The sequence below is a fragment of the Chlorella variabilis genome, assembly GCF_000147415.1.
Source record: "Chlorella variabilis unplaced genomic scaffold CHLNCscaffold_15, whole genome shotgun sequence".
NCBI classification, from domain to species: Eukaryota; Viridiplantae; Chlorophyta; class Trebouxiophyceae; order Chlorellales; family Chlorellaceae; genus Chlorella; species Chlorella variabilis.
The window spans coordinates 96,518-111,076 of NW_005435073.1; the positions used below are offsets into that span (position 1 = coordinate 96,518).

At 66.4% G+C, this 14,559-nt stretch overlaps 6 protein-coding genes across 6 annotated transcripts in view; all 6 read left to right on the forward strand.

Moving 5' to 3' along the window:
* The window catches only part of CHLNCDRAFT_135927 (hypothetical protein), a gene marked incomplete at both ends in the record, with an annotated part of 6,970 nt that extends 4,287 nt beyond the window's left edge, over positions 1-2,683 (forward strand). The window contains 7 exons of the mRNA XM_005845882.1: positions 274-387; positions 767-854; positions 1,118-1,212; positions 1,478-1,531; positions 1,798-1,904; positions 2,266-2,339; positions 2,661-2,683. Of these exons, the coding sequence (XP_005845944.1) occupies positions 274-387; positions 767-854; positions 1,118-1,212; positions 1,478-1,531; positions 1,798-1,904; positions 2,266-2,339; positions 2,661-2,683 (555 nt within the window). The remainder of the gene's footprint in view (positions 1-273; positions 388-766; positions 855-1,117; positions 1,213-1,477; positions 1,532-1,797; positions 1,905-2,265; positions 2,340-2,660) is intronic.
* Positions 2,684-4,119: 1,436 nt separating this feature from the next.
* CHLNCDRAFT_135928 (hypothetical protein) lies at positions 4,120-4,878 on the forward strand (the record flags this gene model as incomplete). The annotated part of the gene is made up of 1 exon (XM_005845883.1): positions 4,120-4,878. The coding sequence occupies one exon, from the start codon at positions 4,120-4,122 to the stop codon at positions 4,876-4,878; it is 759 nt and encodes a 252-aa protein (XP_005845945.1).
* A 632-nt stretch (positions 4,879-5,510) lies between these two features.
* CHLNCDRAFT_135929 (hypothetical protein) lies at positions 5,511-6,249 on the forward strand (the record flags this gene model as incomplete). The annotated part of the gene is made up of 2 exons (XM_005845884.1): positions 5,511-6,103; positions 6,231-6,249. 2 exons carry the CDS (start codon positions 5,511-5,513, stop codon positions 6,247-6,249), a joined length of 612 nt encoding a protein of 203 aa, XP_005845946.1.
* Positions 6,250-6,779: 530 nt separating this feature from the next.
* CHLNCDRAFT_135930 (hypothetical protein) lies at positions 6,780-7,718 on the forward strand (the record flags this gene model as incomplete). The annotated part of the gene is made up of 1 exon (XM_005845885.1): positions 6,780-7,718. One exon carries the CDS (start codon positions 6,780-6,782, stop codon positions 7,716-7,718), a length of 939 nt encoding a protein of 312 aa, XP_005845947.1.
* A 2,753-nt stretch (positions 7,719-10,471) lies between these two features.
* Positions 10,472-11,631, forward strand: CHLNCDRAFT_135932 (hypothetical protein; the record flags this gene model as incomplete). The annotated part of the gene is made up of 2 exons (XM_005845886.1): positions 10,472-10,729; positions 10,978-11,631. 2 exons carry the CDS (start codon positions 10,472-10,474, stop codon positions 11,629-11,631), a joined length of 912 nt encoding a protein of 303 aa, XP_005845948.1.
* Positions 11,632-12,008: 377 nt separating this feature from the next.
* CHLNCDRAFT_135933 (hypothetical protein) overlaps positions 12,009-14,559 on the forward strand; it is a gene marked incomplete at both ends in the record, with an annotated part of 4,061 nt that continues 1,510 nt past the window's right edge. Inside the window, 8 exons of the mRNA XM_005845887.1 lie at positions 12,009-12,071; positions 12,251-12,325; positions 12,523-12,576; positions 12,891-13,046; positions 13,265-13,337; positions 13,492-13,561; positions 13,746-13,982; positions 14,164-14,412. Coding sequence (XP_005845949.1) covers positions 12,009-12,071; positions 12,251-12,325; positions 12,523-12,576; positions 12,891-13,046; positions 13,265-13,337; positions 13,492-13,561; positions 13,746-13,982; positions 14,164-14,412 — 977 coding nt within the window. The remainder of the gene's footprint in view (positions 12,072-12,250; positions 12,326-12,522; positions 12,577-12,890; positions 13,047-13,264; positions 13,338-13,491; positions 13,562-13,745; positions 13,983-14,163; positions 14,413-14,559) is intronic.

The window sequence follows — 14,559 nt, forward strand, 5'->3', positions numbered from 1 at the left end:
GCGGGGGAGAGAGGAAGAGAAGGGGGCAGAGACAGCGAGAGGAAGAGAGAGGCCATGGGGGGAAAGAGAGAGGGAGAGGGGGAGGGGGAGAGGGAGGGCATGGCCAGTTCATTCAGCCAGTGCAGCAGCGGAACGTGGGGTGTACCTGCTCCGTCCCTTGCTATCATCTGTGCTTGTGGTGAGACCTGCGACCCCGCCCACCCGCCTCACCCCGCCGCCTCCTTCCGTGCGCGCCCCGCCTGCCCACCACACCCCCACCCGCAACCCCCGCAGGGCCGCATCGTGCCGTGCGAGTTCATTGGTGTGGTGAAGAGCCAGCAGAGCGTGTACCTGAAGGGCGAGCTGGTGTCCAACCACGACGAGCTCATGTGCAACTTCTTTGCGCAGGTGGGGGCTGGTGGTGGTGGGGTGGTAAAGTGGTGGGAGCTGGTGGGAGCTGGTGGTGGGTGGTGGCGTTGTGGTGGATGGCAGGGTGATGGTGGGTTGATTGTACACCCAGGTGGGGTGGTGGTGGGGTGTTGAATGTAGGGCATAGGCGTTGGGTGTGGGGGCGGCTGTGGGGCGTGGAGGCGTGGCCGGTGCGGCGTCTGGAGCGGCCGGGGACCTCCAGGCACCGCATTACATCCGGTCGGCTGGCCGGCGCAACGGTACCGTGGGGGCCCGCTCCTCGCCTGCCCGTCCGCACCACAGCCCACATATGCATTCACACACCAACTCTCATCAAGATGCACGACTCCTTGCCCTCACCCCTGCCCCGCCCCGCCAGGCCGATGCTCTGGCCATCGGCAAGGACAGCGTGACGCTGCGGGCGGAGAACGTGCCCGAGTACCTCATCCCGCACAAGACCTTCAGCGGTGGGTGGAGGGGGGTGGCGTGTGTTTGTGTGTTTGTGTGCGTGTGCGTGTGTGTGTGAAAGGGGTGCTGGCGTGCGGGGCTGTGATCGGTGGCCGAGGGCAGGATGCCCCTGGGGATGGGTGGGCACTTGGCTGCCCCCTGCGCCCGCCACCCTCGCGTCAGGAAAACGGCTTGTTTTTTCACTAGATCAACTAGTGACATAAAGTTTTGGCTAGTTGACACGCTACTTACTGCGCCGGCACCAACCCGCCGCACCCCGCAGGCAACCGCCCCTCCACCTCGCTGCTGCTGCCCAGCCTGTCGCCCTTCCGCGTGGGGCAGCTGCTGGCGCTGTACGAGAACCGGGTGGCCACGCAGGTGAGGTACTGTACTGCCCAGGAAGGACAGCGGGACGGTACTGACGGTACAGTGGGAAAGCCGTGCATGAGTGGTACAGCCCAGGCGTGGCAGTATCGCAGCTCGGTACTCGACTCGGCATGGGGGAGCTTGCATGTACATGCGCGGAGGGCAGGGCATGCGCTGCATAATGCGCGCTCACACGCACGCCACCCCATCCAACAACAGAAACAACAGAATTGACCCTCCTGCCTGTGTGTGATCACCCTCCTGCGCCTGTGCGCAGGGCTTCATGTGGAATGTGAATGCGTTTGACCAGTGGGGCGTGGAGCTGGGCAAGGTGAGCGGGCGAGCAAAACAGACAGAGCTGGGAAGCTCTGGCGGCAGGGGAGTGGCACGGTGTGAGCTGGCGAGCAGAGCAGCCGTGGCCGCTGCGCTGCGCCGCTCCCCAACCGCCCGCGCAGCACACCACACCCACCTGCGCCGCAAGCTAGCACAGAGCGAGGCGCAGGCCGCCGGCGTTGCCCTGCTGCTCCCGCTACCGCTTCTCCCACCCCTCCCACCCTTCAGGCTCCCACACAAACCCTCGTGCTTTCCTCCCCGCAGGTGCTTGCGTCGCGCGTGCGTACGATGATGCACACGGCGCGCACCCGCAGCCGCCGCATCACCATCACCGACGGCTTCAACCCTTCCACACGCAAGATGATCAACAGGTGCGGGCGTGCGGTGGCGGTGGTGGTGGTTGTGGTGTCTGTGCCGCAAGGTCGTTTGCGGAAATGCAGGCTGTAAACACGAAAAGCAAGCAGGTGGTGTGTGTGGGTGGGTCGAGGGTGTGGGTCGCACGGTGCTGTGCTGCCTGCAAGCTGATTGGCGAAGTTGTGGGGATAGGGCCCGCTCCCGGCGGTGCGGCAGGCGGGCGCCTGTTGCGCCTGCCTGTGCCGTGCCCCTCGCTGCCATCGCACCTGGCGGCCCAGCCTCAAGCGTTGCACCCTGTCCTGCCTGGCATCCCTGCCCCATGTTATGTATGCTGAGCGCCGCTGACATGTACCGCATGTACCGCCGTTACCGCCGCAGGTATCTGGACGGCAAGAACCAGATGCTGTACCCCGAGGGCAGCGACGTGTTCCCCTGCGATCTCATCCACTCGGGTGGGTGCCCCGCCTGCCTGCTCTGCCTGCCTGCCTGCCTGGAGTGTTTGGTGCTGCCAGGGCGCCGGCGTAGTGGGCCTGGGAAGCTTGGGGGTGGGGTAGGGTAGCGTGGGGGCTAGGGCTGGGTGCGAGAGCTGGCGCTAGGGCAGTTCAGGGAGGTACCCAGCTGCCAGGTACTGCGGTGATGGGGGTGCTAGACACGAGAGAGGCGCAGGGGAGGCTAGAGGTAGGGGTAGAGGTGGGGTGTGACCCCCATGCGCCTGCTGTGCGCGCGTGGGCACACCGCTGCCGCGCCGGCTCGGGCCGCTGCCTGCACTGCAGACGAGTGCGAGGCGAAGTTCTGAGCGGGGGCGCTCTGTGCTGCAGAGGGGTGCGAGGCTCGGTATTGAGTGGCGGCGATGGCAGGCGGCGGCGCCAGCTGGCATGTGGAGCTGGCGCATTGGGGGCCCTTCCTTCCCCCCTGGCTCGTCTCCCCTTGTGCTGCCCCTACTCGCTCCACCTCCCTCGCTGCCCGCTGCCGCCCTCTACCTCACCAGCACGCCTTCCGTGCCCACCGTTCCACCCCCTGGTCTGTGCGTGTGTGCCCGCTCGCCTCCCCCTCCCCGCCCGTGTGTCCAGAGGCGACCGTGCCTTACAGCGAGCTCAAGGTGTGAGACGGCGGCAGCCCAGCCAGCCAGCCAGCCAGCCATCCGCCAGCTGCAGCGGAGCGGCGAGGACGCGGAGCTGGCTTAGCCGTGGCGGCGCCGTTTGTGTGTGTGTACCGCCCCCCTCACGCCGCCCGCCGTTCACTTGAGTTTTTTTCTCGTGTGTTTGTTCCCCGCCATTCATCCCCAGCCTCATTTAGGCCGTTTCCTCTGTGTTGCCCGCCGCAACGCACCCCAGAGCTGAAATACATTTGCTGACCCGTTGACCCTTGCCCGCCCTTGTTCCTTGCCACTGCGCTTGTCCCGCAGCGTGACGCGCCTGCTCTGGCCGTCGGCGGGGCGCACGCCGCTTGCTGTGTACTCGAGTGTAATTGTCCCGCTGCTGCATGGCCAGGGTGTGGCGGTGTGTGGGGCGCAAGCTGGCCAACGCGGGCTGCTGTGACTGTTTTTTATCCGTGCACCAAAGGCCAAGCCGCAGCATGGCCGCTCTGATGACTGGTGCTGTGGGAAGGGGAGATGAGCAGGCACCGGCGGCCTAGCCGGCAGTGGCGCAATCATTCCTGAAGCTGGAGGCAGCGGCGCACGCGCTCAGATGGCACAACTGACGAGGAGGCACGCGGCGGGGCGGGCCTGCTGCGACTTGGCGCAGCGTGGCACACTGGGCCTGCTCGTGCCCCTCCATAGCTTGTGAGACAAGACACAGGCAGCAGCGAACGAGAGGCACACCTGGTTGGCTTGTGCCTGCTGTCGCCTTCCAGGGCGCTCGCCTCGTTCCCCCTGGTGAACCTCCTGGCAGCAGTGGCTCGGTTGGGAGGAGCACCTTGAACGACTGCTGGCAGCCTGCATGTGCTGGGGCGCTCCCTGGGTTGGGCTGCCGCTGCCGACACCCCGCCCTCAAGGGAGCTCCCCGCCCGCTGCTGCAGGGCTACCTGGCTGTGTGTGTGATGGATCTGGCAATCAAGCTCAGGCATGCAGCTAGAGCCGGCGACGAGGCAGCTGTGAGGCAGCTGCTGGCGGCAGGCCCTCTCGCAGATCAACCCGACACGGCCGGTTTGCTGCCACTGAACGTGGCGAGCATCTTCGGCCACGAGGGAGTGGTGAGGCTGCTTCTGGAGGCTGCGCCAGCCACGGCGTCAATGGCAGACAACCAGGGGCAGATAGCCCTGCACAACACAGCAAGCAGCTTGCGGAGCAGCCTAGTCGCGGCCGCGGCAGTCGTGCGCCTGCTGTTGGAGGCTGCCCCAGCCACCGCCTTGGCAGTGGGTCATGGTGGCTGGACACCGCTGCACTTTGCGGCTGAGCGTGGGAACATTGAAGTGATGAAGCTGCTGCTGCCGGCGGCACCTGCCGCAGCTGCAATGCTCAACAAATACAAGCAGGCCCCAGTCCACCGCGCCGCCTACCGGAGCAATGCCGCAGCCGTGCAGCTGGTGCTGGAGGCAGCACCACAGTTGGCTTTTGCGCCGTCTGCGCTTGGCGACACACCGCTGCCCATGGTGTTCCTCTACGGCCGCTTCCGTACAGCAGAGCAAATCATCGAGACAGCGCGCTGCCTGCTGCGGGCGGCACCAGCGGTGCAGCCAGCCCTGAACACCCTGTTTCGGTTCAGCCATCGCTCTGCCACCCTCTTCGCCGACCTGGTGGCCCGCCTGCCGCTCACTCAGGAGCAGTGGCACTCCATTCCTGCGCCCTGCCCCGACCTGGCTCGAGCGCTGCCAGCCGTCCTGCAGCGCTCGACTGCAGAGGCGGGGTGGCTGGTGGGTCATTTGGCAGAGGGGCAGCGTGGGCGGCTGCAGGCGGCGGCGCTCGGCCTGGCGCAGGCACAGCGGCGGCAGCAGATTGGGGCTGCATTGCCAGCGGAGCTGAGTGGGCGCGTCCTGGCGCTGGTGGTCTAGCTGCAAGTTTTGCACAATCATTGTTTTGTTTCCACCTCTGCATGTGATGCGAACCATGGCCTCGGGGGCGGTTTGTGTTGCGCAATCAACGGCCGGCAGGCGGGTCAGGCGGCGCAGGCGCGGATGCCACCGGCGGCGGGGCAGGCTTGGTCAGCTGTGCCTCAGAATCAGCCTCGCATCAGCATGAAGGTCCATACCTCAGTGCATTAGGAACTGGCTGACGATGTGCACACGTGATGGCTCCGCAGCTCAAACAATCACAGTCTTGCAAGCGGCTGCGCTGGCAGCGGCTTCAAACCGCCGCATGGCCCAGCACAGGAATATCATCCCGGCCCACGTTTGGTTTGTGTCATTTCTGTCCGAGATAAGATCTCCCCTGTCCCATCCCTCCCCTCGAGCGCCCACCAACAGCGTGAGCACTGTGGGCCGCCCTCGCGCAGCTCGCACGCCTCTGATGTCAACAGGGGCTGGGCTTGGGGGGAAGCTGAGCCGCTCACGGGGCGGCTCGCTGCTGCGCGCTGGGGCTGCCGCCCGCCGCGCCGTCGCTGCCGCCAGCGTTGCGTCAGCGTCCTGGCTTCACAACAGCATCCCCCTGTGCCTTGGCCCAAGCCCGCTGCAGGCTCAAGAACAACATGGCAGCGCCGCTCTTCGCGGCAGCCGAGGCGGGAGACGAGGCGGAGGTGCGCCGCCTGCTGGCGGCAGGCGCTCGGGCGGATCAAGCCGCGGATCAAGCTGTTGCCTCGGAGGTTGCCGACAGTGTTCGCTGGCTGCCGCTGCACGTAGCGAGCAGCAGCGGCCACGAGGGAGTGGTGAAGCTGCTTCTGGAGGCTGCTCCAGCAACGGCTTTGGTGGCAGACTCCCAGGGACGGACAGCCCTGCACCTTGCCGCGAGAAGCTGGAACGTTCCCAGCTGGTGGCCCCCAGCCGCGACCGTGGCAGTCGTGCGCCTGCTGCTGTCGGCGGCACCCGCCGCAGCCGCAATGCTCGACGTAAACAAGCAGGCCCCCATTCACCATGCCGCCTCCCGCAGCAACACGGCAGCCGTGCAGCTGCTGCTGGAGGCGGCACCAGAGCTGGCTTTTGCACCGCACGCTTTTGGCGAGACGCCTCTGCAGCTTGCGCTGGGTCACGGCTACCAACACACACCAGAGCATTATGTGGAGACAGCGCGCTGCCTGGTGCGGGCTGCGCCAGCGGTGCAGCCTTCCCTGGACATCCTGCTGCAGTACAGCCAGCGCTCTGCCACCCTCTTCGCCGCCCTGGTGGCTCGCCTGCCGCTCAGGCAGGGGCAGTGGCGCTCAATTCCTGCGCCCTGCCCCGACCTGGCTCGAGCCCTGCCAGCCGTCCTGCAGCGCTGTGGCAGCCAGCTGAACCATGCTCCACACCGGACGCCACAGCATGGCCGCCCTGGCGGCAGGCGCTGGGGGGGGGGGGGGAAAAATGAGCAAGCTCCCGCGGCCTTGCCGGCATGGCATAATCCCTCCATGCATCTGGGGGGCGGAGGGGCAAGCGCTCAGCTAGCACAACCGGTGCAAGGGGCAGGAATCATGAAGGTGCGGGCCTGCTGTGAGTCAGCGCAGCGCGGCACCCTGGGCCTGCTCCTGCTCCTCCATGAGCAGTTGCTTGTGCTCCAGCACACAGGCAGCAGGGAACGAGAGGCACACCTGGTTGGCTTGTGGCTTCTCTCGCATCGAGGTGCTCGCCTCGTTTCCCCAGGTGAACCTCCTGGCAGCAGTGGCTCGGTGTGGAGGAGCACCCTGCATGACTGCCGGCAGCCTGCATGTGCAGGGGCGCTGCCTGGCTGCAGCTGGGGCCGATGTCGCCATCATGTTGTCTGCTGAATACAGGAGTATGCAGCGCTGCCGCAGGGCTTGGTCCAATCAGCGTAGCTCAAGCAAGTCATGCTGGAGCTGGCAGCGAGACTCAGCCATGCAGCCTACCATGGCGATGAGGCGGCGGTGCGGCAGCTGCTGGCGGCAGGTGCTCAGGCGGATCAAGCCACCGAGAATGGCAGGCTGCCGCTGCACACCGCCAGCTTCCAGGGCCATGAGAGGGTGGTGAGGCTGCTGCTTGAGGCTGCGCCAGCCACGGCATCAATGGAAGACAACCTGGGGCAGACAGCCCTGCACCATGCTGTGAAGTGCAGCCCAGCCCAAGCTGTCGTGCGGCTGCTGCTGGAGGCTGCCCCAGACACCGCCTTGGCGGTGGACAGCTATGGCTGGACGCCGCTGCACTTTGCGGCTGAGATCGGGAACATTGAAGTGTTGAAGCTGCTGCTGTTGGCGGCACCAGCAGCAGCCGCAATGCTCGACGCAGACAAGCATGCACCCATCCACCTCGCCGCCTCCAGCCACAACGCGGCAGCCGTGCAGCTGCTGCTGGAGGCGGCACCAGAGCTGGCTTTTGCACCGGATACTTTTGGCGGGACGCCGCTGCGCCTTGTGCTGCTCTACGGCCGCCACCGTCCAACAGAGCAAGTCGAGGAGAAAGCCCGCTGCCTGCTGCGGGCGGCGCCAGCGGTGCAGCCAGCCCTGGGCATCCTGCTGCAGTACAGCCATCGCTCTGCTACCCTCTTCGCCGACCTGGTGGCCCGCCTGCCGCTCAGCCGCGAGCAGTGGCACTCGATTCCTGCGCCCTGCACCGACCTGGCTCGAGCGCTGCCAGACGTCCTGCAGCGCTCGACGGCCGAGGCGGGTTGGCTGGTGGGGCGGCTGGCAGAGGGGCAGCGTGGGCGGCTGCGGGCGGCGGCGTTCGGCCTGGCGCGGGCGCAGCGGCAGGGCAGCGCTGTGCTGCCGCCGTATCAGATCGGGCGCATCCTGGCGCTGGCGATTGCGGTATAGCTGCTGGACCCCTGACCCCCCTGCTGATGCGCCTGTGTTCTACACCCCACCATCTCACGCCTTGATCATTTCAGCTTCTTAACAGAGCCCTGTTATGCCCAGTTTCATGTTTGTTGACGCCTCTTGGCGTCCAGCACAATAATCCGTGCAGCGACCAGCAAGCCGCAGCATGGCCGCTCTGACGGCAGGCGCTGGGGGGAGACGAGCAGGCACCGGTGCGGTGGACAGCAGTGGCTCAATCCTTCCTGCACCTTTACCTTTACCTTTACCTGCAGCTGGAGGCAGCGGCGCAGGCGCTCACATGGCACAACGTAGTTGTGCCTTTCCGTCAGAGGAGGCAGGATGGCAATGTGCGGCGGGGCGGTCCTGCTGTGAGTCAGCGCAGAGCGGCACCCAGGCCTGCTCGTGCCCTCCAGAAGCAGCTTGGGGTTGCTTGTGCTCCAGCACACAGGCAGCAGCGAACGAGAGGAATCCCTGATCGGCGTGTGGCTGCTCTCGCTTCCAGGTCCTTGCCTCGTTCCCCCAGGTGAACCTCCTGGCAGCAGTGGCTCGGTGGGGAGGAGCACCTTGAACGACTGCTGGCAGCCTGCATGTGCTGGGGCGCAGCCTGGTCGCGCTGCCACCAACGCACCCGCCCGCCCGCCTCCCTGCTGCAGGGCCAGCTGGTTGGCTGATGGTGGGCTGTTTGGGTGATGGAGTTGGCAGTCAAGCTTGTCTGGGCAATTGAAGTTGGCGACGAGGTGGCGGTGCGGCAGCTGCTAGCAGAAGGTGCCAAGCCAGATCAAGCCACCGATGATGGCTGGCTGCCGCTGCACTTCGCCAGCTACTGCGGCCATGCGGGGGTGGTGAGGCTGCTGCTGGAGGCTGCTCCACCCACCTCCTTGGCAGTAGAAAGCTACGGCTGGACACCGCTGCACTTTGCGACAGAGTGTGGGAACATTGAAGTGATGAAGCTGCTGCTGTCGGCGGCACCCGCCGCAGCCGCAGTGCTCTCCACAAACAAGCTTGCCCCAATCCACGCTGCCGCCCTCAGCAGCAACGCAGCAGCCGTGCAGCTGCTGCTGGAGGCGGCACCAGAGCTGCCTTTTGCACAGGATGATCTTGGTGAGACGCCGCTGCACAAGGCGCTGAGATACCGCTTCGACCACCCAGCAGAGCAAGTCACGGAGACAGCACGCTGCCCGCTGCCGGCGGCGCCAGCGGTGCAACCAGGCTTGGAAGACCTGCTGCTGTACGGCCAGACCTCTGCCACCCTCTTCGCCGACCTGGTGGCCCGCCTGCCGCTCAGCCAGGAGCAGTGGCGCTCGATTCCTGCTCCCTGCCCCGACCTGGCACGCGCGCTGCCAGCCGTCCTGCAGCGCTCGGAGTCCGAGGCGGGGTGGCTGGTGGGGCGGCTGACAGAGGGGCAGCGTGCAACACTGCGGGCGGTGGCGCTCAGCCTGGCGCAGGCGCAGCAGCACAGCAGCACTGTGCTGCCGGCAGAGCTGAGTGGGCGCATCCTGGCGCTGTGCCTGCTGGACCCCTGACCCGCTTGAAACTGCCGAGCGGCGGCATAGGCCGCGGCTAAGAAAGGCCTTCTTTGAAGGCGCTGGAGCTAGTGTCTAAACCCTCCGAGAGGGCACAGGTTCGATTCCTCACCGCTCGATTGACCGGCTCAGCGCCAATCCAAGCCAATTCCTTCGGGAACGCCTAATAGAATCGCCAAGGCTTCGGCACAGGCCTCCCCGGGACCCATTCACTACTAGTGGGGGGTACTGCACTTGGCGCGTCGGGCAGATCAAATAATGGTCTAAAGCTAGACGTTAAAACCGGGAAGTGAAGCTTGTGGAGGCTCTTCCCCACCTTTACCTTTACCTTTACCTCCCATGTCGAAACTTTGTGAGGACAAACGCGGCATAGCTGACCGGCTCAGCGCCAATCCAAGCCAATTCCTTCGGGAACGCCTAATAGAATCGCCAAGGCTTCGGCACAGGCCTCCCCGGGACCCATTCACTACTAGTGGGGGGTACTGCACTTGGCGCGTCGGGCAGATCAAATAATGGTCTAAAGCTAGACGTTAAAACCGGGAAGTGAAGCTTGTGGAGGCTCTTCCCCACCTTTACCTTTACCTTTATAGGCGGCATCTCACCTTCCACGCCCTTTGCTCATTCCATCTGTGGGGAAGCACTTCTACAGCTATCTCATGTTCTGACATGGCCCTCTGTCGGCAGCCAGCACAATTGTAATCGGTGCACCAAATCGGCAAGTCACAGGAATGGCCGCTCTGACGGCAGGTGCTTAAGGAGATGAGCAGGCACTGCCTGCTCAGGGACCCGGGTGGCACCCGGGTCCCTGGCCAGCGGTAGCACAATCCCTCCTTGCATCTGGGGGCATCGGCATAAGGCGCTGCGCTGCCATGCCATATGCAGTGTATGCTGCAATGCGGGGAGGTGCAGCGAGGCGGGCCTGCTGTGACTCAGCGCAGCGCGGCGCACCGGCCATGCTTTCTGACACAAGCAGCCTCGGATTGTTTGTGTGCTAACCCACAGACATCAGCGAGAGATAATGGACGCAGGCTGCTGAGCTCGCCTCCAGGTGCGCTCGCCTCGTTCCTCCAGTCTCACCTCCTGGCAGCACCAGGCTGGGGAGAACGCACCATGCATGACTGTCAGCATGTGCAGGGGCGCTGCAGCCTGGGTGGGGGGCAACAAACCTCTCCGCCGCCACCCTGCTGCCGGGCTGCTTGAAGAACCGGTCGTGTAATGGAGCTGGAAATGCCAGACATGCTGGAAGACAGACTCATGCAGGCAGCTGAGGTTGGCGACGAGGCGGCGGTGCGGCAGCTGCTGGCTGCAGGCGCTCGGGCGGACCAGCTCAACCTGATCGGCTGGCTATCTCTGCACAGAGCCTGCGTCATTGGCCACGAGGGGTTGGCGAGGCTGCTGCTGGACGCTGCGCCAGCCACGGCTGCAGTGGCAGACTCCCAGGGGCAGACAGCCCTGCACTATGCCGCAAAGGGCTCGAGGCTGTCTGTCTGTCTGTTACACCCATAAGGAGCAAATGAATGCCACGGGCCCAGCTGTGGTGCAGCAGCTGGAAAGGTGAAGGCACCATACACAAACGGGGAGAGAGAGAGGGGGGGGGGGGGGGGGGGGTGCAGACAGAGCAGGGGGGGAGAGGAGTCTGATTGGGGCGGGTCTCCCCGGGGACAGTGCGGACAGGCGCCTGAGCAAGGCACAGGCACAGCCCAGCCGCGGCCGTCGTGCGCCTGCTGCTGGAGGCTGCTCCAGCCATAGCCTTGGCAGTGGACTTCTCAGGCTGGACACCGCTGCACCGTGCGGCTGAGCGTGGGGACATTGAAGTGATGAAGCTGCTGCTGCCGGCGGCACGCGACCCTGCCGCAATGCTCGACGCACAACATCGTGCACCCATCCACATGGCCGCCAACCGCAGCAACGCAGCAGCCGTGCAGCTGCTGCTGACGGCGGCACCAGAGGTGGCTTTTGCGCTGGATGGTTCTGGCCGCTCGCCGCTGCACCTGGTGCTGCAGTACGGCCTTTGCAGCACAACAGAGCAAGTCGTGGAGACGGCGCGCTGCCTGGTGTGGGCGGCACCAGAGGTGCAGCCTGCCCTGGGCATCCTGCTGCAGCACGGGCAGCACTCCTCGACCCTCTTCGCTGACCTGGTGGCCCACCCGCCGTTGAGCCAGGAGCAGTGGCGCTCGATTCCTGCGCCCTGCACCGACCTTGCTCGAGCGCTGCCAGCCGTCCTGCAGCGATCGACCGCCGAGGCGGGGTGGCTGGTGGGGCATTTGGCAGAGGAGCAGCGTGCGCGGCTGAGGGCAGCGGCGCTCAGCATGGCGCGGGCGCAGCTGGGTGGGCCGTCCCTGCCGGCAGAGCTGAGCGGGCGCATCCTGGCGCTGTGCTTGCCGTAGCGACTGATGTTGAAAATTAACAGGAGTTGTGTACATGTTGGGGTGGTTTAATTGGGCTTGTGTGTTGGGGTGAACACCAGAGGCCACAAGGGACGCGGTACCCAGAACGGTTGCGCCATGCGGCGCTGCGCTGAGCTGTCGCCGCCGCCATCTCGTGCCTTGGGGCGATCTAAACTGACACACGCCACGGCGCACTTCATTCCTTTCACCTTGCACCGTTTACACCCGCCCACGTCTTCCGGCGGGCTATCGAGGGAGACACAGGCGCAACGCCATCCCCTCGGGCTCTCCGGGGCACACCTTCGGCACCCAGTGCCGGCTCCGATCGACTTCTAGGCAGCGCTTCCATCCCCGCGGCAGCGCTCGGCAACGAGGCCATGGCCAGGCGGGCAGCAGTGCTGCTGCTGCTGGCGGCGGCAGCGGTGGCGCACGGCGCAGCGGTGAGAGCCCGCCGCCGCCTGCCTCGTGCCCGACAGGAGCCAGCGCTGGGCCCCCCGATCATCTTGCACGCACTCCTGCCGCACCTGCTGGCACGCTGCCTGCTTTCTCGTTGACAGGCCGTGCCGCGGCAACCAGCGGGCTCCTGGCCGCTCACCGCCGCCGACGCCCTCCGCCGCAGGCGCCCGGCTGCCGCACTTACACAAGCAAGGGTCTCATCCAGCCTGCCATCGGCTCCCTCCAGGACGTCGTTGTGGTTCAGGCAAGCCCTGGCTTTAAAAAACGGAAAGGGGGAAGCTTCCCTTCTGCCTGCGGCCCACCCTGCAACCCCTGGACCCAGCTGCCGCCGCTGGCCTGCCACCCGCCCGCCTCCCCGGCTGCGTCGGCCTGCACACCAGCCCCACCTCTCAATGCCCCTCTCCGGTGCCGCTGTCCTGTACTTTCCTCCCGCAGGATGCCTTTGTGGCGCAGGATGCCTCGGCCACACTAGACGTCAGCCACCGGCGGGTTGGAGCCCTCAAGGCAAGTGTGTGCTGTGCTGTGCTGTGCTGTGCTGTGCTGTGCTGTGCTGTGTGTGTGTTCGAGCTGTGCCGCGAGAGAGAGAGATTGAGTGTGTGCTGTGCCTTGTGCCCTCTGCTGCCGCCGCCCTGCCCGGCTGCGGCTGTGCGGCGGGAAAGCGGGGGGCTGCCTCCCTACTTCAGCTGCAGCCGCTGCTGCCGCTGGCGCCCACCCAGCCTCAGTCTAGTCAACTGCAGCACATGCCACCTCCGCCGCCGCCGCTCACTCCCTGCCCCGCCTCGCCCCGCCGCCGCCGCCCGCAGATCACCCTGACGGCGGCGCCCTTCTCCAACGCCGCGGGCGCGCTGGCGGCCCACCCCACCATCATCCTTAAGTCGCAGGGACTGGGCAGGAAGGGGCACAACCTGTACCGCACCACCTTTGCGGATGCCGCCCAGCTCTCGTTCCCGCTCGAGGCGGTGAGCGGTGGGGCGGCTGGGGTTGGGGCTGTGGGCTGGGGCTGTGGGTGGGGGCTGTGGGTGGGGCGGGGTTTGGGCAGGCAGCCAGGCTGGCTGGCTGGCTGGCAGGCAGGCAGGAGCTTCCTCAATGGGCAGGCTGGCAGGTGGCCTGCCTGCCAGTGGCGATGCTTCAATAGCCAACCGTGCCTGCCTGCACTGCCGCGCTCCCCTTGCCGCAGAGCTTCGCCCCCTTCACCGGCACCTTCCGCCCCGTCCAGAAGCTGGCCTTCCTGGTGGATGGCGAGCTGCCAGGTACCGCAGCTGGTACCGCTGGTGCAGGCAGCAACCCAGCTCGTGTCCCCCCGCCGTCCTGCCTGCCACCGCCCCAAGCCTCTTGCCCTCCCACCTGCCGCCGCCGCCTATTACTCCACCTTGCTCCTGCCCCCGCTCCCCGTCTGCGCTGCAGTGGCCGGCTCCGGCGGCAGCCAGGGCCTGTGGACGCTGACCGTCGCTGACGTGGCACCCAACAACACGCTGTGAGCGCATCACCGTCACGTGGTGGCAGCCGCCGCGCAGCTGCCACCCTGGCATCGCGGCTATCGTTTCAACATTTTTCGCACTCCCCTGTGCCTGTGGCAGCAGCTTACCCTGCCTCCCAATAGCCAGCTCACGCGCTGCCTCCCCCTCCTCTTCCCCTGCCACCCTTCTGGCCGACCGCAGGCGTGACATCGCGCTCAACGGCTGGACCCTGCAGCTGTGCGATGCGGTGCAGGAGTCGCCCGCCCCGACACCTTCTCCCAGCCCCTCCCCGGCCCCTGCCGTCGTGCCAACCCCCACCGCCTCGCCACCCGCTCCCGCCGTTGTCTCCTACTCTGGGCCCACCGATTCTGGCAGCTCTGCTGGCCCCACCACCGGCACCGGCACCGGCACCACCGGCACTGGCGCCGCCGGCCCCAGGTGCGGCGGCGCCAGTGCCACAGTCGCTGCTTGCAGGGCTGCGTGCCTGCTGCCTGCCCGCCAAGCAGCCAGCGCCTGTGCTGTGCCTGCTGTGCCTGCTGTGCCTGCCTGCCCACCCCTCCAGCTCACTCATCCTCCTGAGGCTCCCTCCCCTGCCTCCTCCTCTCCACCCGACCTGCAGCAACATCCTGGGGTGGCAGGTGGTGTACCGCGGCGTGCCACCCGCCCCGCTGCAACCCGGTTCCGGCGCCCCCGCACCCGTCCCCTCCCCCGCCTGGCCCCCGGCAGTTGGTACCGACGGTACCGGCGCGCTGGACCAGCTGCTGGCGCAGCGCCCGCTGCTGACCCTCCTGCAGAACCAGATCGCTGCCCTGGCTTCCGGCATCGGCGGCACCTGCGACCCCACCTGCCAGCAGGCCAAGCAGAGCATGTGGCGCGCGGGTGAGCGCCTGCACTGCGCCACCCAGGCACCCTCCCCTCTTCACCCTCCCCTCCTCCATCTCTCCCTCACCCTCTTTTGTCCCCCCGCACTCCCTGACCCTCCCTGACCCTCCCTTACCCTCTCCCTCCCTCTCTC